The sequence below is a fragment of the Erythranthe guttata genome, chromosome 10, assembly GCF_056151865.1.
Source record: "Erythranthe guttata isolate IM_541 chromosome 10, IM_541, whole genome shotgun sequence".
NCBI lineage: Eukaryota > Viridiplantae > Streptophyta > Magnoliopsida > Lamiales > Phrymaceae > Erythranthe > Erythranthe guttata.
The window spans coordinates 1,899,220-1,924,179 of record NC_142542.1 but is presented as its reverse complement, the minus strand read 5'-3'; the positions used below and the strand labels follow the sequence as shown (position 1 = coordinate 1,924,179).

General features: G+C 32.6%; 2 protein-coding genes across 3 annotated transcripts; one reads left to right on the top strand and one right to left on the bottom strand.

Moving 5' to 3' along the window:
• The first annotated feature begins 6,171 nt into the window (after nucleotides 1-6,171).
• LOC105952921 (type I inositol polyphosphate 5-phosphatase 8) lies at nucleotides 6,172-14,408 on the top strand. 2 transcript variants are annotated; one of them, XM_012976519.2, is made up of 11 exons: nucleotides 6,172-6,334; nucleotides 7,136-7,186; nucleotides 7,315-7,399; nucleotides 7,492-7,563; nucleotides 7,919-8,006; nucleotides 8,331-8,435; nucleotides 8,547-8,997; nucleotides 9,095-9,291; nucleotides 9,417-9,528; nucleotides 13,559-13,710; nucleotides 13,842-14,408. In XM_012976519.2, exons 2-11 carry the CDS (start codon nucleotides 7,160-7,162, stop codon nucleotides 14,089-14,091), a joined length of 1,539 nt encoding a protein of 512 aa, XP_012831973.1. In that variant the 5' UTR covers nucleotides 6,172-6,334; nucleotides 7,136-7,159; the 3' UTR covers nucleotides 14,092-14,408. The 2 variants fall into 2 exon arrangements, with proteins under 2 accessions (XP_012831973.1, XP_088681034.1); XM_088824908.1 differs by having other exon boundaries at nucleotides 7,109-7,186.
• LOC105952922 (myosin-8) lies at nucleotides 14,376-24,186 on the bottom strand. The gene is made up of 38 exons (XM_012976520.2): nucleotides 23,443-24,186; nucleotides 22,737-22,865; nucleotides 22,523-22,666; nucleotides 22,284-22,429; nucleotides 22,024-22,180; nucleotides 21,867-21,925; nucleotides 21,465-21,774; nucleotides 21,239-21,375; nucleotides 21,003-21,149; nucleotides 20,797-20,898; nucleotides 20,546-20,603; nucleotides 20,321-20,422; nucleotides 20,157-20,194; nucleotides 19,955-20,081; nucleotides 19,697-19,867; nucleotides 19,477-19,608; nucleotides 19,270-19,379; nucleotides 19,073-19,133; nucleotides 18,792-18,969; nucleotides 18,493-18,698; nucleotides 18,287-18,406; nucleotides 18,096-18,194; nucleotides 17,796-18,011; nucleotides 17,599-17,717; nucleotides 17,346-17,457; nucleotides 17,241-17,261; nucleotides 17,045-17,128; nucleotides 16,754-16,927; nucleotides 16,457-16,591; nucleotides 16,186-16,353; nucleotides 15,936-16,040; nucleotides 15,783-15,853; nucleotides 15,598-15,694; nucleotides 15,429-15,485; nucleotides 15,246-15,302; nucleotides 15,064-15,144; nucleotides 14,870-14,964; nucleotides 14,376-14,764 (listed from the first exon to the last, which is right to left on the bottom strand). Exons 1-38 carry the CDS (start codon nucleotides 23,443-23,445, stop codon nucleotides 14,635-14,637), a joined length of 4,458 nt encoding a protein of 1,485 aa, XP_012831974.2. The 5' UTR covers nucleotides 23,446-24,186; the 3' UTR covers nucleotides 14,376-14,634.
• Nucleotides 24,187-24,960: the final 774 nt, after the last annotated feature.

Here is a 24,960-nt window from a genome sequence, read left to right as displayed (position 1 = left end):
GATCCAAAATCATAATCAATTATTAAATTCAAGATTTGAAGCTGATTTAATTAATTAGCAAATAAATTGTACACTCAACATGTTGTAGGCCTTGAAATTAGGTAAGAGTTGGTGACATTAGCATCTGTTAAATCAAGTTTTCTCATAACAATTAAGTTTCCAAAGCAGCTTATTACTAATTAATTTGCTAATCGGTCCCATCGAGCATAATCACGGGTGGAAAAGCCAAGCTTAATTAAGCTAAAATATTTCGACGAAGAAATATTATCGAATAAATTATGTGCTTCTTCTGATCTCCTTCAGACTTGGAACGATTTATTTCGGCTGAAATCACTGATTACGTGTACATAATTAGCTTATAATCCCATTTCCATAATCGTCTCTTTCGTTAACTTCCGAAACATGTTAAAAGAGAAAACAAAAACGAGTAATCTCTTTACGTCATGGATTAGCTAGCTAATCTATATAATATATAAAAGTTGAATTGCATAGCTAATTGATTGACATTTGGCAATTTCAATTGATGACATGTCATCAATTTCATCCCAAGTGGCGAATTGATTGGTGGAAATAAATCATCAAAAAACATGTCATCATTTTCCAAAATTAGAGGTAATTAAATATATTTATATCCTACCATTTATAAAATGCTCTAAATATATCAACTTTCTTGGAAACCCTAAATAAATTTATTTTTGATTTCATTTTATAATTAATTTAATTTGAATTTACTCAAATTCGAGTTAAAATCGTCCCTTATTATAATTGCATGATTGGTGGCGTTACGAATTTTTTTAATTTTAATTCATATTAATAACGATTATCGTTATTTTCACGTCTTAACGTTTGCTTATACCCTTATATTACTTTAAATAATTTTAATGTCAGTTTGATAATATAACTAAATATTAATTTCTAATATATTTAATATGTGTTTCTTGATGTTTTAGGTACACACGCATAAGGAATTTGATATAAAAGTTGCAAGATTGAATAGAATTTTTTTGATACAAAATAATAGATAATTGCAAAAACATTGATGCAAAATCATAATTAGGATTGTTATTAGTATTAGCATTAGAATTATGATTATAATTAATATTCTTTGAATTAGTTTTAGTATTAATACTAGGATTTAGATTCGGATTAATATAGTATTATAATTAATATTAGGATTATGATTATGATTAATATTAGTATTAGAATTAAAATTAAGATTGTGATTATTGATTCGTACTACAATTAGTGACATGTATTAGTATTATGGTTATGATTAGCATTAGGATTAGGATTATGGCTAGAACTATAATTAGAATCAACATTAGCATAACATTAGTATTATTAGTAGTAAAATTATTAGGATTATAATTAATGTTAGAAATAGGTTTAGGATTAGAATTATAATTAGGATTAGAATCATGATTAGTGTTATGAATAGGATTAGGAATAGGATAAGGATTTGGATAATATTAGTATTACAATTATAATTAGCATTAGCGACATATCCTGATTAACATTAACATTAAAATTAGTATTAGCATTAGAATATGTACATTAACATTAACATTAACAATATTAACATGTTAGTATTAGAAATGGTATTAATATTAGTATTAGTATTAGTATTAATATTATAATTAATAATAGTATTAGTAACAGTATTAGTATTAATATTAGTGTTAATATTAGTTTATTAATATTAATATTAGTCTAAATATCAGTATTAGTATCAGTATCAATATCAATATCAGTATCGATATCATTATCGGTATCGGCATTAGTATCGGCATCCGTATCGGTATCGGCATCCGTATCGGTATCGGTATCGGTATCGGTATCGGTATCAATATCAATATCAATATCAGTATCATTATCAGTATCAGTTTCAGTTTCAGTATTCGTATCCGTATCAGTATCAATATTAGTATCAGTATCAGTATCAACATTTGTATCAATATCAGTATCAGTATGAGTATCAGTATCAATTAAATATCAATATCAATATCGATATTAGTATCACCATCAGTATCAGTATTAGTATCAATATCAATATCAATATTAGTATCAGTATTAGTATGAGTATCAGTATGATTGTGAGTATCAGTATGAGTATCAATATTAGTATGAGTATCAGTATTAGTATGAGTATCAATATTAGTATGAGTATCAGTATTAGTATGAGTATCAGTATGAGTATCAATATTAGTATTAGTATTACTATGAGTATCAGTATGAGTATCGGTATTAATATCAATATCAATATCAATATTAGTATTAGTATTAGTATTAGTATTAATATTAATATTGATATGAGAATCAATATTAGTGTCAATATCAGTATCAATATTAATATTAGTATTAATATAATATTACTACGAGTCAGTATGAGTATAAGTATTAATAGTATCAGTATCCTAATTATTATTGTTATTGGTATTAGTATTAGTCTTAGTATTAATATTAGTATTACTATTAGTAATAATATTATTATCAATATCACTATTAGTATCACTATAAGTATCAGTATTATTATTAGTATTAGTATCAGTAGTAGTCTTATTCTTAGTATTAGTATTAGTATCAATATAACTATCATTATCAATGTAATTATCAGTATTAATATCTATATTAGTATTATTCTTAGTATTAGTATTAGTATCAATATGAATATTAGTATTAATATTAGTATTATTATTAGTATTAGTATTACTATTGGTATGAGTATGAGTATGAGTATGAGTATGAGTATGAGAATTAGTATTAGTATTGGTATAGGTATTATTATTATTAGTATCAGTATTAGTATTAATATTAGTAGTAGTATCGGTATTAGTATTAGTATTAGTATCAGTATTAATATTAGTACCAATATTAGTATTAATATCAGTATTAGTATTAATATTAGTATTAATATTATTATTAGTATTAGTATTAGTATAAGTATTAGTATTAGTATTAGTATTAATATTAATATTAGTATTAGTATTAGTATTAGTATTAGTATTAGTATTAATATTAGTATTAGTATCAATAGAACTATAATTATTAATGTAAGTATCAATATTATTATTATTATTAGTATCAATATGAATATTAGTATTAGTATTAGTATTGGTACGAGTATGAGTATTAGTATTAGTATCAGTTTTATTATTAGTATCAGTATTAGTATTAATATTTTTATTAATATCAGTATTAGTATCGATAATAGTATTAGTATTAGTATTAGTATTAGTATTAGTATTAGTATTAGTATCAGTATCAGTATCAGTATCAGTATCAGTATTAGTATAAGTATTAGTATTAGTATTAGTATTAGTATTAGTATTAGTATGAGTATTAGTATTAGTATTAGTATTAATATTAGTATTAGTATTAGTATTAGTATTAGTATTAGTATTAATATTAGTATTAGTACCAATATTATTATTAGTATCACTATTATTATTAACATTAGTATTAGTATTAGTATTAATATCAATATCACTATAATTGTCAATGAAGTATCAATATTATTATTAGTATTAGTATCAATATTAGTCTTACTCTTAGTATTAGTATTATTATCAATATCAATATTAGTATTAGTATTATTTTATTATTAGTATTAGTATTAGTATTGGTACGAGTATGTGAATTAGTATTAGTATCAGTATTTTTATTAGTATCAATATTAGTATTAATATTTGTATTAGTATCAATATCAGTATCAGTATCAGTATCAATATTGGTATTAGTATTAGTGTTAGTATTAGTATTAGTATTAATATTAGTATTAGTATTAATATTAGTATTAGTATTAGTATTAGTACCAATATTAGTATTAGTATCACTATTAGTATTAACATTAGTATTAGTATTACTATTAGTATTAGTATTACTATTAGTATTAGTATTACTATTAGTATTAGTATTAGGATTAATATGAGTACCAATATTAATCGAATTATTATCACTATTGGTAACAATATTGGTATTAGTATTGGTATCGGTATTGGTATCAACATTGGTATCTGGTAGTGGCGTATACATCATATCTCTTTTGCAATATTTATAAGTTTTATTGTTGTTTGAGTAATGTGCATTACTAATTGAACGCCATTGTTGATAAACTTGCAGATTATTTGAATATCTATTGAGTTACTTCTCTGCTACCGTATTTGTTGTTACCTTAGTTATTTTGCATAAGACTCACATGGTGTAGTAGATTGCAATCCAAGAAATAGAGTTATACCATATGTTTTAAATGATTTCACATAATCTTGATATCGTTTTTTGCGCGCTTCATGTTTTCTTATTTGTAAAATTTAACTTAATTTCATATGTTACAACTCTAAATTAAGAGATAAAATATGTTTTTTATTTCCTTTCATTTTGTTTTACTTGAATTGGTATTGTTATAAAGAGATAGTCGTTTACATAAGTTTATTTTTCTCATTTTGAAATTCACCTCCGTGCAACGCACGGGTGAAATACTAGTTAATCCTATAAATTATAATAACACTTTTCTTTTTGAAAAAAAAAGAGAAATGCGGACAAATTGTTCTTAAACCAGACCGAAACCGAAACCGAAATCGAAAACCCGAAAAAGAGATTTAATTAAACTATGGAATATAATAACATATAAATGCTATTTTTTGAAGATAATGATGATGTACACGATCTCTTGAATGAGAAGTACTTTTAAAGCCATGTTATGGTATGTTTGCCAATCATTGTTACAACTTACAACTAATTTTAATTCTTTGTATTTACCATATAATTTTTTTTTTTTAAATTGAATAATTAAACCCAATTTGCAGCTAATTATGAATTCCCTTTTTCAACTTTAAAAGAATATTGAGTAATCATAAATGTATTAACACGACTTTACAATTAAATTAAATACTAGGCTAATGATTTTTTTTTTTTTTTTATGGAAAGTTATTGTGCATGTGGGTGATGCGTGGAATTTTTCCTTCATCCTTTTTTTTCTCAAATTAATAATGGTAATAAAATCATTAAAATTGTTTGGATCAGTCCATTTTACAATAGATTATGGGCTATTACAGATAAGCTCATCATGAGCTACTTATTCATAAAGAGGTACAAATGAAAAAAAAAAAATTAAAAATAAAAGTATAGATAAAGTCCATAGTTGTGTAAAATACTAATATACTCTCATATTTAATATGTTTCAAAATACATCCTTTAAACCAATTTAATTTTAATTTGACTCTAAATTTTATCAATTATTCAATTTGACCCTTAATTCAATTTTGACCGATCGATCTCAGACGTTGACTTTTTTTTTTTTTTTTTTTTTTTTTTTGACGCTTTCGCTTACCTAATATCGATTAAAGTAATGTCATTACTTAGTTGTTATACGTAAAACCTACGAGGACTACGTAATTGACATGATTTAAGGAACATATTTGTAAATAATACTCCATGCTGAATAAATTGAATTTATGATTCAAGAAATATACCTTTTGGTCAATAAAAGCTTTGACCGGGTCTAACCACACGCAGTGTGAACTTATGAATTTTCTACCCAATTTGACCCTTAATTTTGAAGACCATTTCTAACTAATTTACCATCAATTTATTGGTTCATTATATGCTCAAAATATTTTTGTCTTAGTCTTTGCTCATGTGACAAGAATTTCTATAAATTTCTTGTATACAAAATTTATATTTGGTAAAAAAAAGATGATTATTGGGAGTTGAAAAACTTTCTTGCCCCTGCCCAGTCAAATACGTCAAATACAATTACATATGAGCCCATTAAAATTTGTTTAAAATACTTCCATTTAACTTATAATTTCATTTAAATTAAAAATGACCCTAATTAATCCATACAAATTAGATGAAAATTTTGTCACGCATTAACAACGGAAGCGCCCTCAATTAATCAGAGAACCAATTCCCAATTTAAGGACATTAAATTTGGAAACACATTTATAAATGAAGATATTTAATGCATTTAATTTTTCCAATTGCCAAAATCAATTTAATACATCCTCGTTCTAATTCTCCCTCACCTAATGTCTAGATGACCATAATACCCCTCAATCATCTCTCTCTCTCTCTCTCTCTCTCATAGACATACACACACAGAGACACACACAAAAAAACACACAAGCTCTTGAGAGTATAAATAGAAGAGAGAAGTTCAACTTTATTGTTTTTCCGAGGAACGCCTCCCCAAAATATCATCTGCCTTTTGCTCCATCCAATACTATTTTTGCTATTTCCAATCTCTCATCTTTCTTTCCTTTTCTTTGTTATTCTCTGCAAACAAACAGCACTACTGAAAGGGAAACATCATTCATTCATTCATTCATTCATTCATGTAAGTTTGTACTTGGATTTCATCTCCATTCTTCGTTGACCGTATTCCTAACATGCGCCTTTTACTTTTGCCACTCCTCTGTTTTTCTGCTATTCTGCGCCCCTATGTTCTTCTTCAAACATCCCCTGTTTTTTTTTTTTTTTTTTTATACACACACACACACATCTATTTATGATTAATTGAAAATGAAGATTTGATCTCCAATATAGAAAGATAACAAAAAAAAAAAAAAAAAAGCAAAATTTGCTACCATCTTTTGATATATTTTCCTAAATTAATTCATCTTCTCCACCCTGTCTTCATCTCTGTAAAGTCTCCACATTACTATATTATAAATTTCTCATCTACCCTTTATTTTTTATTATTTTATTTATTTGGTCCATGAAAGTCTACATATTTGCATGCAACTTCCATATTTTCAAAAAAAATCCTGTTTTGCCCCTGTTTCTTTTTTCCTAGATCCTTCTTCATGCTGCCTCCATTTCTCCTGCAAATTGCAATTGGCTTATTTTTTATTTTATTTTTTTTTTCTAATTACCGTTGAACACTCCATTTATTGCTTATTTATAGTATTAAAAATAAATAAATATATAATTCAGCAGTTTTGACATATTTCAACTCTAGTTATATAATACTTCTTTGTCGACGTCCAATATTTTATTTATTTATTTATTTATTTATTTATTTATTTATTTATTTATTTATTTATTTATTTATTTATTTATTTATTTATTTATTTATTTATTTATTTATTTATATGAATAATTCAAACAGGGATTGACCCCATTGTTATTATATCAGCTTCATTTTTGGGGGCATAAATCAATGAGACAAGAAGCCAAAAACCCTAAGGTAATTAATTACATTAGAAAATACAAAGAGATTATATGTTATTTCTTATTATTTTATTTGTTAAAGAAAATTACAGTAATGCTGATTTGTATATTCTTTTATTTATTTATTTTCTTTTTTGGCTGCAGTCTTCGTGGCCTAAAGTGGTGGCCAGAAAATGGTTGAATATAAAAAATGGCAGAGATGAATTTCTCTCAGATTATAGATCAAATGGTACATTTACATTTTTTATTTATTTAATTATTTAATTTAATTTCAATTTTGAGTTTATAAGATTTGGTAAATTATGAATTTTACGATATCAGCTCTATTACAAAGGAGGAGGAAGAGTTGCTCGGACGACGGACACTATGTAGTCGTACCCGAAGAATTATCGGGTAAATCCGACCTCCAATTTATCTCGATTCGACTCAAATTTTTTTTAGAAATAGTATATTGAATAATAATGTTATTGTAGAATAATAAAAGCTACAATTTGAAAATTAATTCTATTGGTATGCAATTAATACAAATATATTACTCCAATATTTTTTTTTTTTTTGGTTGAATTTTGATTACAAATATTTATTGGTTCATTTTACAATTGGTTGGGACAGTTAAATGAAGCTGATGTTTATCTCTTGTGCCACGTGGATGGGGTTAAATTTTGTTTAATTTCAGATGACATTTATACTTCTGTATTTAGCTTTGTAATTAGTCAGTAATTAGAGTACTAATACGATCCTGTATCAGAACAATGGTTGATGCAAACGAGCAACGAAATTGAACGGCCAGGATTCAATCAGCCAGCAACACCCACTACTAGTAGTCTCGATCTCAGGTAAGGTCAAAAAAACCTTCTTGCATATGTCCTGTTGCTCAAATTTGTAATTTCTTTTTTAATTTTAATGGCATCTTTGTAATTAATTAAAAAAAAAAAAAAAACTCTACTAACTTTTTGAAATTAAATTATTGCATTAAAAAGTTCAAAATTCATGACGAGTCAACTCTTGAACTATTATAAAGTGAGTACATTTTTTTCTATTCAATTGTTATATTAAATAATTAGTTTTTTTCAATTTTAAAATGATAATTCAATTAAAATTAGAAAGTATATATATATAAAATAAGAATCAAAATTAATTGTTTTACAATTATTTTATAGTATGTTCGTGGGAACATGGAACGTAGGAGGCAAGTCACCCCACGATGGATTAAACCTAGGAGATTGGTTAAAGACCAAAACACCCTCCCACATTTATGTACTTGGGTAATAGTCTCCTCATCAATTTAAATATTTCATTTTATTGCATTTAATTCAAGAAAAAGAATCTATATTTATTTATTGATTTATTTATTGGGAATGCAACATTATAATCAGGTTCCAGGAGATTGTACCTCTAAATGCAGGCAATGTACTAGGACCCGAAGACTGTGGTCCAGCTTCAAGATGGCTATCGTTAATCGGCGAAGCTCTAAATCGAAACTCGGCTAATTTTACCGCCAAACAGTCCCTTGGTCCGAATGATCAACATCCGAAACCAAGAATCAGCTTCTCGGATCTACTCTCATTCGAAGACGACCTAATCGAACACAAGGGTAATTTCGGAAAATACACGAGCCTAAGATCCAATTCACCATCCAGCCAAAACGGGTCGGGTTCACCTAACCCGCCCGACGAGCCGGAAAAACATAAGTACCGTTTGGTTGGCAGTAAGCAGATGGTGGGTATATTTTTATGCGTGTGGGTACGCGAGGATTTACACGAGCACGTTAGTAGTTTGAAAGTGTCGTGTGTCGGGAGAGGCATCATGGGGTACCTCGGAAATAAGGTATTGTTACTTGTACCCGAAAAATAATAAATCTCTATAGTTTAATCTTCTTGATTTTCTTTAAATAAATATATATATTTTTGTAATTTAATAATAGGGATCAATATCTATAAGCATGATATTGCGTGAAACGGCGTTTTGCTTCGTGTGCACTCACTTAACGTCGGGTGAGAAAGAGGGCGATGCGATGAGAAGAAATTTGGATGTGATCGAGATTTTGAAGAGAACGAGATTCTCTCATTCGTATCGTATTCCGGGGAAATCAATTCCACCGGATAATATTTTGGATCACGAGTAAGTTCAATTTCAAATTGTTTCTTTGTTTAAATTTTTTTTTTTTGCACACTTTGATTAATAATTGTTTAATATTGATAAATTAAATATTGAACCTCAATTTTTTTATTATTTTTTTTTTATAGCAAGATTATATGGCTGGGGGATTTGAATTATCGGCTTGCATCAAGTTCGTGTGGTGACACGTATGAGCTACTCGAAAGGAGTGATTGGCAATCCCTACTAGAGAAAGACGAGGTACGTGCATGAAAATTAAAATATTAATTAAAAATTGCTCTGTGTTATAGAATAAACTAATATAATTGTTAGTCTAGAAAATATAACAAATGAATCGAGAAGAATTGCTTCTCAAAGCTGTATATTGAGAGAAAATATCACTGAAGGAATTACCCCTTACTTTCATTCATCTGAGGCGAATATATATATACACAAAGTTTACAAGCTTTGTCATGCAATGACTAAGCATTCATTAATGAAACAATGACACGTATAAAGAGGAAGTACAACTATGCTTAATCTATAAGATAAGTAATTCTGAGTCCACAAAGTAGATAAGTATAACTCATATTATAATACTCCTCCTTGGACGAAGCATCATTGTTGTATCGGCTTTAAATTGGATGAGTGAAGTTCAAGTATATGCCTCGTTAAAAACCTCAAGCCGGAAAACCCAGTGGGACAAAACCGGTCAGAAGGGAAAAAGAGTGCATAACTCAATCCAAGCCGTGTGCAGAAGCTGCCTCGTTAAAAACCTTTGCTGGAAAACCCAATGGGACAAAACCAGTCAAAAGGCAAAAAGAGTGCAGCGCACTATTGCTCCCCCTGAAATTGAGCAACCTCTGGGGTGATCTATCAACCTTGCTCCATCTCGATTCTTCTCATGTAATGTTGTATACCAATATCTGCCTTTTATCTGTAATATATAATCAACATAATTATGTTAATTGGGCATGCTTGTTTGGTAAATAAACAAGATGTACCTGCAACATTACAAAACAGTGAGTCATTATTCACTTTAATAATCATCGTAGACAATCTATTGATGATCAATTAAAGAATGTAAAAATATTATCGATGATTATCTCATTTATATCCCATATTTCATTGAAATAACTTATGGGATTCTCGGTATTCTCGAGATTTGATATCGCTTTTTCGATATCAGGCTCAACAGATTCATCTGGAGCATTCTCACTAGGAACCACTTGGTTCGAAGGTTCATCAATTTTCCCCTTTCTTTTTCTAGGAACAACGTCCTTTGATCCAATTGGTCTACCCCGTTTTTGTCGTGGGGGATCATCATTCATTTTCACATGTTCTTCAGGAACAGCGATCCTAGCTGGAACATTCACAGCTGGAATATAAGACTTCGTAACTTTACTGGCATCATTAAATGCATCAGGAAGTCTATTGGCAATATTTTGTAAATGAATGATTCTATGGATCTCATTTTCACATTCAGAGGTACGTGGGTCGAGATGAGATAAATGTTGCTCACACCATGTGAGATTCTCGATTGGTTTTTTGTTTATCACTATCACGGATATTCTGAATATCCTTACCAATCGGTATAAATAATGTCTCATCAAAATGACAATCCGCAAATCTAGCGGTAAATAAATCACCCGTCATTGGTTCCAAGAACCTAATAATCGACGGTGAATCAAACCCAACGTATATGCCAAGTCGGCGTTGGGGACCCATTTTAGTCCTCTGAGAAGGAGGAATTGGCACATGCACAGCGCAACCAAATGTGCGAAGGTGCGAAATATCGGGCTCAAAGCCTAATGCCAATTGCATTGGGGAATGCATATGATAAGCAGTTGGGCGTAATTTAATCAGTGCTGATGCATGCAATACTGCATGGCCCCATGCTGCACTAGTGAGTTTAGATCTCATCAGCAAAGTACGAGCAATTATTTGGACGCGTTTAATCAGAGATTCCGCCAGTCCATTTTGAGTGTGAACGTATGCTACTGGGTGCTCGACATTTATTCCCAGTGCTGCACAATACTCATCAAAAGTTTTTGATGTAAATTCTCCGGCATTATCCATTCTTATGTTTTTAATGGGATAATCAGGGAAATGTGCTCGGAGTTTAATAATTTGTGCTAGCAAACGCGCAAATGCAACATTTCGCGTAGATAATAAGCATACGTGGGATCATCAGGCAACATAATTGTTGCATTCCCGGAGTCATCTATTATCTCCACGGGATCTGATATGATTTTAACTTGTGCCTTGCACAATGTCACACTCGAGAAATATATTTATTTTATTAAATATTGAGTGTGCAATTGCACTATCTCAGTAGGCAATAGTCATATTTATCCATGTTGTTCATGTACGCATGATCAAAATATCAGCTCAACCTTAGGAATATATCCTCCAAGGGAGATACGTACATGTTTGTATACTCAATAACTCGATCTTGGGAATCACATCATCCAAGAGATTATACATGGATACACTCAAAACAAATCAATCTCGGGGGTTACACCAACCGAGAGATACTATATATGTGGGTACAAAATAACCCAAAACCCTTTAAATTTGGGCTTGTAATTAATAGCCTCTAAGTTGGCTCTCGACGGGTTTTACCTCGTCTAATGACTCTACGAGCTTCAGGCTCGGAGTTGCTTTCAGATATTTGGCCTTTAAATCGGCGTTTAACGGATATTATCACGTCTTGACTCAACGAGTTTCAGGCTCGGAGATATTTTCAGATATTTGGCCTTTAAATCGGCGTTTGACGGATATTATCACGTCTTGACACAACGAGCTTCGGGCTCGGAGATATTTTCAGATATTTGGCCTTTAAATCGGCTTTTGACGGATATTATCACGTCTTGACTCAACGAGTTTCATGCTCGGAGTTATAGTATGATTTAGCCTCTAAATCGGCTTTCTTGTCTCAACGAGTTTAGACTCGGAGTTATATTAACGATTTAGCCTCTAAATCGGCTTTCTTGCTTCAACGAGTTTAGACTCGGAGCTATATTAAATATTTAGCCTCTAAATCGGCTTTCTTGCTTCAACGAGTTTAGACTCGGAGCTATATTAAATATTTAGCCTCTAAATCAGCTTTCTTGCTTCAACGAGTTTAGACTCGGAGCTATATTAAATATTTAGCCTCTAAATCGGCTTTCTTGCTTCAACGAGTTTAGGCTCGGAGCTATATAAAATATTTAGCCTCTAAATCGGCTTTCTTATCTCAACGAGCTTAGACTCGGAATTATATGAACAGTTTAGCCTCTAAATCGACTTTCTTGTCTCAACGAGTTTTGACTCGGAGTTGTATTTAAGATTTAGCCTCTATATCGGCTTTCTTATCTCAACGAGCTTAGACTCGGAGTTATATGAACAGTGTAGCCTCTAAATCGGCTTTCTTGTCTCAACGGGTTTTGACTCGGAGTTGTATTTAAGATTTAGCCTCTATATCGGCTTTAAACGAAGATTATTATTTCTCCAACTCCACGAGCATCAGGCTCGGAGTTAATCTCATAGTCTCTAAATCGACTTTCAACTGAGATTATTATATCTTTTACTCGACGAGCATCATGCTCGGAGTTAATATCTTGGCCTCTAAGTCGGCCCACAGATCTGTTAAATATAGCACGTGCTTATAGCACTGCTTGAGATCCACAAGCATAATTGCAAATATAAATTACAGCAGCAACTCAACAAATAAATAAGCTATATATGTATATACACGAATCCATCATATCCTTTGAGAAATGATAGCGTATAAAATACCGAAGTATTCGCTAATCATTCTCGTTTGTCTTTTCGACAATAGATCGAGGATCTGGATTTTCGTAAAATAAAATAGAAAGAAGAATACGAAAATAGCAAATCCCTATCGAGCAAAAACTCGTGCTGATAACGTGTTATAGAATAAACTAATATAATTGTTAGTCTAGAAAATATAACAAATGAATCGAGAAGAATTGCTTCTCAAAGCTGTATATTGAGAGAAAATATCACTGAAGGAATTACCCCTTACTTTCATTCATCTGAGGCGAATATATATATACACAAAGTTTACAAGCTTTGTCATGCAATGACTAAGCATTCATTAATGAAACAATGACACGTATAAAGAGGAAGTACAACTATGCTTAATCTATAAGATAAGTAATTCTGAGTCCACAAAGTAGATAAGTATAACTCATATTATAATACTCTGTAGTATTAATTCTTTATTTTTATTTTATTTATTTATTTATTTTATGAAATTTTATTTTGTATATATAATATATGGCAGTTGAGAAAAGAACAAAAAGCTGGTGGAGTGTTCAAAGGGTGGGAAGAAGGTGAAATATATTTTGCACCGACATACAAATACATCACTAATTCCGACCGTTACGTTGTCCAAACGCCGCCGGCATCTAAAGAGAAACGCCGCACTCCGGCCTGGTAAGAATTTTTAATTAGGCGCACTGTTTAAGATAATTAAGCATATATACGACGTCGTTTATGTTCAAATTAAATCAACTTATCAATTAAATATCAATTTTTTTTGTGTTCTCAATAAATAAAATGTGTAGGTGTGACAGAATTCTTTGGAAAGGAGAAGAGTTGAAACAAATGTGCTACGCTAGAGGCGAATCAAAGTTTTCAGATCACAGGCCTGTGTATTCACTCTTCAATGTGCAAGTGAATTTACCTAAATACCCCACGTCCAGTCCCACAATTACAAGAAAGGAGGAATCAGCGGTTTTATCACCGTCAGTCACTAGAACACAGAGCTGTATACAGACCACCCCAAGGTTCTCCGTCACAGGCGGCCATAAGTGACCGACCAATAGTCTGACGCCACCTGTCTGTAATTTATAACGAACCACCGCCACTAATTACCTCCATTAATTTAATATATACTTGGAGCCCCCCGCGCGTGACTTAGAAGCATGTTAAAACCACGAGCGGTTCACGGCGTGCTGTGCGGCGGACACGTGTTTTGGTGGGTAGTGATCATAAGGGATATGAAATAGTAGTGCTATTTAAAATATATTGGAGATATGAAAATGTAATTTTGTCATTTTTTTTTCTTCATTAAATTAAAGTAAATTTAGAGGGAGTAATTATTGAAAAATAATGAATTAATTAGCTATAAATTAAGGAAAATCCTCACAACTGAACTAACTGCCCCTCTTCTATTTTCACACTAAACCTATCATCATCATCTTCTTCTTACAAGTCTAACTACTGACTAAGCCACTGTACATACTACACTAGGGGCAGTGACAGGGATCAATATTAAGGAGAAACATTTAAAAAATAAATAAAAAAAAATGAAAAAATCGGGGAAAAATCGATATACATTGAACGATATAAAAGATCTCAGCCTTGCCCCTGTAATAAAAATTCAAAACCTGGAGTTTCAGCGAGTTGTGCTGCAGGTTTTACGAGCGTGAAATCTGATTGACGAAGAGAATTGCTAATATCGTCGACTGAGAAGGGGATGATGCTACTGCATTATGAAACAACAATAAAAATATTAATCATCATTCGACTTTTTTTTTTTTTTTTTGGTGAAGACCGACCGACCGACCGCCCCTATCTCTAATCAACGTACCTCAAAGTGTCATCCAATAAAAATGAAGTATCATCAGCATCAGCATCAGCATCAGTAGCGTCCTCTGTTATAAATACCTTCATGCTAGAAATTACCTATTTACATCGGTGTCAATAATCCGAGTATAAATTGTGGTGAAAATTGTCGACTGTGAATTACTAAAGCAAAAAGGGGAACAAGAAAATGTTTCTTACATCTGGAGATACGCCTTGTGTATTGAAGTCTTCATCCCAATAAAGTGTGCAAATTCTATGTAGTTGTTGAGGGCTTAGTATCTGTCGAAATATTATATCACACAAATAAAATTCCGAGAAAAAAACGCAGAAGGAATAAAAAAAAGAATAAAGTGGGAGCAAAATAAGGAGGGCAAACATACAGGGCACAGGTCAGTAGTTAGATCTTCGTAGGTTATTCGTGATTTTTGGTGTATGACCTGCATAAGGCGCAAGATAGTCAGTCGTAACTGCTGTACTAAATTTTAAGTTTGTGCTAAAAAGAAAATATTGCATGATTACTTGAGCATGTTTGAAGTGATTTTAGTGAAAGAAGAAGAATATACCAGAAATCCTACAGCCTGACGTACACGTGTTAATTCATCCCATGATGAGCCTGCGTACTATATACGAGAAGCAAAAAAATGTAACTGAATTTGTACGCTTGTGCTGTATATATAGATATATGCATGAATAATAATTTCACCACCACCTATATTTAAGCATTATCTATACCTCTTGTTCCTGCGTACACCAGAGTTCTAGTTCATCTAGCCCTGCTTTTATGGATTCCCCATGGCTAAAAGTACAGCATTCTCTATGGAGGAGGAGGCTGCACCAAAAAAAAAAAAAAGAAAGAAAGAAATTCTTAAGAGTATCTGGTGGAAATACGTACGTAATGAAGGTAGTATATGATATACCTATTGAAGAGCTGAATGTTGATGTATGAGAAAATCTGAGTGAAGATGTTTTGTACTAGGACAGGAGGAACCTGTAGTAAATACAACTTGTTTGTAAGATTAAGAGTAGGAATCATCGTAGAGAGCAATAACAGCGTAACTAGTTATACATACAAAATTATTTTTCAGAGTAGTTAGAAGCCCGTTTAGGCTCTCGATGATGCTTTGCCAATGATTAGTGTTGACGGATTCCGAGTTTTCACTTGACAACTTGGGTGCCTGCGTGTTATATATATATACAAATTCATTCAGGATGAAGGATATCAGAATTCATCGGTATATAATGATATCACAATTTTATAATCAGGCTTTCTCATTTTATTTTGTAAATACCATAAAAAGAAAGAAAAAAATAAAGACGTACCTGGATAGACGAAGAAGAAGAAAGGAGAGATAATAAGTCCTTCTTAGAGTTATCCCTAACGATTCCGTAAATCTTCTCAACATAAGCAGTTAGCTGTTGCTTGAAAAGTGAAGCAGGATACTTGGCCTCCACTTTTCGTATTGAGAAAGAACGGGATGATCGAAAACTCTGGATGAAAAAAAATTAAGATTAATATCATCACAAAAATGCATCTTCTCGTGATAATTCTGTAAAATGGAGTTTACTGTAATAAAATAAATAGGATTTTCACCATCCATCCAAAAAACGAAGATTGGGGAGGTTTTCCAGGAGTTGAAATTGTATCTGTTAAAGTTTGCTCAAGTAAATAGAGCAGTGTGGACGTATTCGAAAGCCAGTAAGACATGTAATCATTGTTTGCCTCTTCCTGCAAACATAACAATATTGATATAGAACATGAATGAAATCATCGAGAAACTAGGCCATTCGAGTGGTTTTTTCTTTTTGTTACTATTTTCTTTTAATAGTTAGTTAAATCTAGCACATGAAATCAGAGAAAACGGAAAATGCTAAGAGAAAAGTTACGTACCACCTCTATTGCTGAACCTATTTTCTGAATAAGCCGATCAAAAACATTAGTTTTCTCAGTTGTAAAGGATCCCCAGTTAACGAGGCATTTGTAAATGGTGAATGCGGCAACCGGTTTTCCTTCACTAAATCCAAGATCTTCTGTTATGCACTTAAGTAAAACATCTGTACTCTCCTGGATGGATGGATGGATACCCAAAATATTAGTCCACATACATAACAGCGAAAAATCAATAAATAAGGCAGAAAGAGCAGACGAGAAAAAGTTTAGAACTAGAAGAGAAATACATACACGCTGTCTTTGTATATTCGATTTGCTCAGATTTTTACTAGATTCAGAGCCATATGCTTTATTAGGTCTTACACTTTGTGGTTCCTGCATAAAGAAAGAGCATCTAAAAGTGATCAAGCTGATATATATTATATGTGTGTGTGTGTGTGTATTTATATATAGAATTGCAATAGAAAAAATGGAATGGCACACTTACATGATCACCATTCTCCAAAGGCTGCATAATAAGGAAAGCAAATTGATAAGAATCAAATGTAAACGAGTTAGGGAACTATGACTAAGATATTGTATCTAACCTAACCTGAGTGGGTTGAGATATTCGTCCAGACATTTTCCGCGAGGGAATATTTGTCAAAGACTGCTTTCGCATCTGGTCCTGAGTTTCCTCCATATCCGATATTTTCTCTTCAAGCCTAATACAGAAGCCAAAGGAATAACTTCATCAAATTGATCTTCATTGGCAACGGAAAACCAAAGAAAATAGAAATAAGTTGTTGCTTGAAATAAAAGAAAGGGATTTTTTTATAGATGAGAATCTCTAGTAGAACAACAACCTCTGCATTTCAGTTTTCAGTTGAATTATCTTTGACTCTGCGTCCAAAGCTTGCTTTAATCGATCCTCACTAAGCTTGTTCGATTCTTCGATCCCCTTTTCCAGAGAATTTACTAAAGACTGTTTCCAATTTAGCATTATCAATTAGATTAGATGCTGCATCAACCAAGAAATTAAATTAAAAAATAAATCACTCACCTTCAGCTTTTCATTTTCATCGGTTAGCCTATCAACCAGTTCACTGTCAATAACAACAGGGACCTCTTGAACTTGAACTTGCTCGTTTGTTGTTTTCTTCGCATCTTCAATTCCCTTAACCAGCTGTTTTTTAGTTTCTTCAAACTGCATTTGCATTTCATCCAAAGCAGATTGTAGTTTTGCATTTTCCCGATTTTTAGCTTCCTCAATGTCCGCCTAAAAGAAACACATCAAATGAATAACATCGTGTAACTTTCCACGTAATAATAATAATAATAGGTATTGATAAAGGCATATTACTCGAATCTGTTTCTCCAACTCCAGTTCCAAAGTTAATTCTTCAACTTGTCTTTCCAGCTTGATTTTCGCTTCTTGCAGCGCTCCCGTTTCCTTTGCAGCCTGACAAAAAGTTCAACTGTTGTCTTAACATAACAGACTAACATCTCTAACTAAAAAAAAGGAACATAAAATAATCTGATTTAAGGACTCACCATTTTAAGCATTCGTAGTTGTTTGCGAGCCAATCTTCCTCTCCAAGCACACTGAGTAGCAATTGTTGCTGCCTTCAACCACAAGTAACGAGAGCAGGCCAAGAATCCTCGAAAATGACTCTGTAACAAATAAATAATAGAGCCAATCAATTTACATTTCTTTCTAAATTGTTTGAAAATTTAGAAAGATTAGAAATTTCAGTTACCTGGATAAGGACAGCCGCTTTAGTTTGCTTTCTAAATAGGAGTTCAGTTCGAGCAGCCATCCCTCTCATACTTGCTTGAATGAGAATTGCAGAAGCGGACAAAAGTGCATAAGCTTTTCTAGCAAGAAATCTCTGTGCTTCTTTCTGGATGGTCAAAGCAGCAGCATCTCTCCTCCGGTGCCAATATTTATGGCGAGCAACTTGCCCTGTGGATATTTATATTTCTCATTTTTTATATTTTTTATTTTTTAACATTTTTATAAGAAAGAGAAAGAGGAGAAAAGCAAAATCAAAAGTACCTCTACAGAAAGCTTGGACTTGTACAGCTGACATGCGTAACGAGATGAAACTTTTGCGTGCCAAATATGAACGAACTTTTCTCTGGATTACACATGCAGATCTTCCAAGAATCCTCGTCCGATGAGAATCTAGTTCTGCCATCTGACCAGCTCTCAGAAACACTTTTGTTTTCCCAATCTGTATTTCCATAATAAAAATACGAGAAAAAAAATCAGTCACAAACTTGTTTACCTTGCATCAGAATAATGGCCATGAGAAAATAACTAGTGTTGTACAATACCTGATAACCTTTTAGGCCAGAGTTCTCCAAAATTTTTCGACAAACAGCAATCTCATCATAACTAGCAAGAAATATTAAAGGATGAAAAAATCAGTCAAATCCAAAGTAACCGTAAGATTTTACGTTTATAGGAGATAGTGTAAAGGGAATTATTTATGGGATTTGGATGAACAAACACATCTGATTCGCAGATTTACCTTCCATTTAAGACACTAGGCTCAATGATCTTGAAACGGTTAATGAATTCATCAAACGTTTTCCGAGTGGGATATCCAGCACAACTTATCCTGATTGCCTCCATAACCCCCTGGAAACAGATTTTTTTGGTAAAATATTAAAATGCTCAAGAAAATTCCGTTTGAGAAAAAAGAAACTATGATAATTAAATTTGTAAAATAACTGACCCCACAACGAAGTTGCTGGAGTACATTAGAGTTCTCAAATATAGCAGGCTTTAGAAGATTATTAGGCTTAACGCAACGAATATAGTGTGGCTCTGTTGCACTAAGCGTCTCAAGCAACGATTGCAGTTGTTGCTGTGTTGTGTTACACAAAATTAAGGATTAAAGACGATGACAGAGATTTAAACAATATAGTATCCAATCTTGAAAAATAAGCGAGAACCTTAAATTGAGAACCAATAGAAGAGAATTTTGATGATTTAGAAGATTCCTCGGGTAAAGGTGGGAAAAGGCCAGAGACGAAGGAGCAACTTGAAGCACTAAGGAGAGCCTGATGTTCAGCTACCACATAGTCCTTGTTCTTGTCCAGAAACAGTTCTGTCTGGTAAGTCACCTGCAATAAGAGTGCATTAAGCAGCAATTAATAATAATAATAACAAGATATACTGTAATTAATTTAACATTTATTTATGTTTATTACATCTCCTGCATAATGGCCGATGGTGAAGTCACTACGTGACAACTTGGGCTTGGTAAAACGCTTGTGGTCTCTAAATGTCTGGTACAGCTTCTCAGCAAACGTCTCGTATGTAGATCTTGGAAACATGCTACAAGAGAGAGGTAAATTAGCAATTACAGGAAATATTTTCTAATACAATAACTAGATTTAAAGAGACGCATACCAAGCCTCGTCGAGAAGAGCAATAATGCCACCAGGTTTCTGAGAGTGACAAATTCCATCGTTAATTCATGAGAAATAAGACACGTTAACTTATAATTAATAAGAGCTCTGGTATGAGAAACTTTTTGAAAATTTATGAGACTGGGAAACAGGTTATAGTCGAACCTTTTCGATAAGATCAAGAATATCTTGATTATCGACAAACTCTATGTAACTCCAATCAATTTCTTCTCGTGTATATTCCTCTTGTTCCATCTTGAAAACATGCTGTCAACCAATAGCTAATGTTACTTGTTCAAAATTCTGCTTTACTTATCCTTAATGTGTATGTCAACCTTCTAGAAAGAATTATTAAGCGAGTATAGACCATAATATCGTTCGTACGCACACCTGATTAAAATGTTGCTGCAGTTTCTCGTTAGTCAAATTTATACAAAATTGTTCAAAGCTGCAAGACAAGTACGACAAATAAGCGTCAAAAGAAGCATCCACCGTCAGAGTTTAGCCGAGTAAACGATCATGTAGCACAATTGTAAAGCTTTCAAGTAAAATATTTTACAAAGCAATTAGATCATATGATTAAGTCAAAGCCCTTGCTAAGCATTTGTAAACGATGAAGATTAAGCATACCAGTTAAGCACCTGTTTGTCTTGAAACTCTCGAAGCCATAAATATCCAGCACCCCGATTAAGAATTTCGAATCGGGATCTTGTCCAATGGAGCGGTTAATCTTGTTCACCAGCCTGACTCAGAATGCAATTACAGGCTGAGAAAGTTTGCACTAGTGCCGAATAAATAAACTAAATGTCGCAAAAAGAAAAAAAAAACGAATAATGTTACTACTTACCAATCAAACAACCTCGAGTAGACAATTTTAGCTAAAGTATCTCTACTAATAGCTGCAGCTTCCGGATCCAGGCTTCTCGTTATGGTCTCATCACGTGTAACCATTACCCGTTTGCACAAAGAATCTTCCAGAGATTCCTCGTTGCACCTAAATGAACACAATTTATTAATTTTTTTATCTTTTTTCCCGACAACATCAGTAGAGATTGAGCAAAACGGAAAAGGTACTTTACTTACATTAGGAGATCAGCTGCCGTTTTCAAATGGAATTGAGACTGATCATCCTTTGGTTGTGAAGCATCACTTTCACTTACTTTTGCAAACTCAATATTACCCAAGTGAAGAACTGCCGCGACAACTCGGAAAATTGCATCCTGCAAAAATGGAGATTTTATTTTGCTATTATAATTCATAAGTCCACAAATATTTTAGAGAAACAATAAAATAAAATATCGATCAATACCTGCTCATCGGAACTGATCCCGACAATATCCATGGCCCTCCTTGTAGAAAGATATTCTTTGGTTTCATCAACTCCATCCAATTCATAGCAATTCGACTGATTTAAATAACGAAACATCCTAGGATTCCCCAATTTGTATTTTTCAGTATCCTCTTTAGGTGCAGCACAGAGCATATAAAAGCAATGATAGTTTCTTTCAGGATCCGACACCTGGCAAACACGCGACCTTTCGAGCAAATAAGTTCTGATTGCAGCACCAGTGATTCTACCATTATTATTAAACTGAATCTCCACAAATTTGCCGAATCGGCTGCCATAAAAGAGAGCAAGTTTATCTTTACAACCATCGTAATTCATAATTCACAACCACAACGCAAAAAATGTTAAATCAATCAGACCAACCTTGAATTGTTATTTCTCACTGTCTTTGCATTGCCAAATGCTTCCAATACAGGATTCGACTGCCAAAAGAAAATAAAAAATAAAAAGGCTGAGAAACAACAACTTAAAACGAAGCTTCTTTATTGACCCTTTTTTTTATTCGATTTTAGATGCGAACCTCGAGTACTTGCTGCTCAACTGTTCTTCCCTCAGCAGCAACTCTGCCTCCCATATGTGCTAGAAACTGCATGAGCATCTTAGTGCTTTCCGTTTTACCAGCTCCACTCTCTCCACTCACCAATATTGCCTGGCTTATTCCCTCGTTAATCATCTGCCTGCATTACATGCACAAGGGCCCAGAAAAATATATTTAAAAAAAAAAGAAAAAGAAAAGGAGTAGTAGGGGTTTCAATCGTGAAGAACACAAAGTATTGTTACCGATAAGCAGCATCTGCAATAGCAAAGGGATGGGGGGCAAGATCCCCAAGAGCCACCCCTTTGTACTGTCCCATCATATCATTACTGTAAAGATGAGGTAGCCTTTGAAAGGGGTTCACCGCTATCAAAATGTTACCTGTATACGTCTGCCGGAAATAGAAAAAAAAAAAAAGAGAACGATCACATTCATTTATTATAGCTTCATAAAATTGTATATCCTCCAATGAAACAACACTAACATATATTTCGTTCACATCGTATCTACATCTCAAGTTGAACAGCACGCCTGGCTCATGCAGATAAGCAAGCTTAGTCATATCATCCACGCCACATGATGGAGCATCGAGATCTTTTGGGTGCACATTTGCGACAGCAGCTACTGCCTGCAAGGAAAAAAGCAATGAATCAGAACTGATCATTGTTTACGATTTTTTTCAAACATAAAATACTTACGATTTTTCCTGATGTGCACTCTACTTTAATTTCTTCACCGTCAACTTCGATCACGACCCCATCCAACCAAGCTTCCTCAGAGTCCTCTATCCACACATGAGATCCAACTGCTATACTGGACGAAACAGTCTGAACGAACAAGTTGACTTGCTATTAGTCAACATCTTAAACAGAAATTCCGGATAGCCAATTTGATTCACAAATACAATAACACAGAATAGATCAAGTCTTTAGCAATAAAGCTTTAATTCTATTTAAAGAATATCACAGCTGAAACACGTTTCAAGAAACTCTAATTGGAGCTATGCTTAGCAATTGATGACGAGACTTAGCCAAATATCAAACAAACGAAAAATGAGACACACTTTTACGATCTAGTCCTGTTTTACATGCCTGAATGCATGAGAAACCAGTAAAAAAAATTAGAAAAAATATTTCAAAAGGTCGAACATCGAAATTTAGCTGACGTAGTTAGCTTACCATCCACAAACTGAAGCTAATTACGTCAGCTCGAAGCTCAACAATTCAAATTTAAACAATCATTTTGACTCTGAGCAACTCCAAACAGCTCAACAATTCATTTTTAGCACATTATCAGTGACAATACCCAAAACATTTACTAAAAATCTGCCTTGAACAATGTAAAACTAAGCACAAAACACCCATAAGAAACAAAATGAAATTCCAAATAAAAAAAATTCATTACCATTTTGGCGATTAAGGGCAGTCAGACCCCAAAATATTTATTCTCAAACGGCCAATGTGTATGAACCCATCAAAGATTTCTTCCAACCATGCACAAATATGTATAACCAGCGACATGTATTTGCGTGTATCCAACGAATACACGCTAATACCCCCCAATATATCAATTTTCCTTTATATTCCCTTTTCCTCGATGAACAATATCAGACTATAAATACTATTATACGAAAATGAGGGTTCAGAATCGCACGGAAACCCCGTCCCTGATGATGTAATTGTGGCTGCCAACCCTAATATAAATCTCTCTCTCTCTCTCTCTCTCTCTGTATGTATGTGTGTGTGTGCGTGTACGTATAATTAAGGTTACAATGGCAGAAGAACCAAAAATCCCTCTCTCTGCAACTATTTATCTATCCTTGCCCTAATGGAATATGAAATTCCTCCATCTCTCTCTCTCTCTCCTCTATGTGAAGCTTTCTCTTCCTATGATTCTCCCATTGTTGTTCGTTCTCTGTATTGGTCTCCTGTTTTCTTCGTGTTGTTCTCGAAACGTCAATATGCAGAGCAACCATAACAGAATGCGCAAAGGCTGATATTTGTGATATGCCCATAATGCCCCTGGATAATTGTCTAATTGCATATTCGGCATTCTGGGGAATTTTTATGAACTCAATTCACTCCTAAACAAACCCCTCATTTTTCTATAATTACACCCGCCCATGCAATTTGTAAATGTTTTACATTCGCAACCTTTTGTTAGTATTGGATGCAAGAAATTTACAAACTTCAGGGGTCTGGATGTAATTTATCAAACATAAAGAGTTTTTGTGTAATTACACTTTACGTTGTTGTAATTTATCCAAAGCTTTATTTATTGGGAAAACTATACTAAATTTCCTAATCTAGAAATTGCTGGTCAGTCTCTATGGAAACAAAGGGGTTTAACGCAATTAATACCGCTCTATTATATCGAATTGCTAAGAAATCACTCCATGTTATTTTATTATCAAAAACCCCTCTATGATTCAACTATTTTAGCATACAACCTCCTAAACAAGTGACTAATTGCAAAAAGAAATTAAATTATAGGGGATATTTCGCTAATAAAACAACATAGAGTGGCTTTTTAGCAATTTGATATAATACAGGGGCACCAATTGCAATAAACTCGGAAATAAAGTTGCTTTGGGCCTCTGGCCTATCTGGACATATGACTTGGCATTCAATAAAGTGCTTGTGGGCTATTAAAATTTCTGGCCCAAAGTATACACAATTAGAAGCCCGTAAAATCAGAAATAAATTAATGTTTATTAATTAACCCACCCAAAATTCAAATTAATGCAAAATAGTCAAAATATTTATTAATTAGCCCACCCAAAATTCAAATTAGTCAAAAAAAACTCTAAATAATTTTACTTTTCCTATTTAAGGATTTTGTCACAAAAAAATCTTAAAAAAATTTCAAAAGTGCCACTCCCGAACCCTCGAAAATTTAAATTCACCATGTAACAAATTCCTC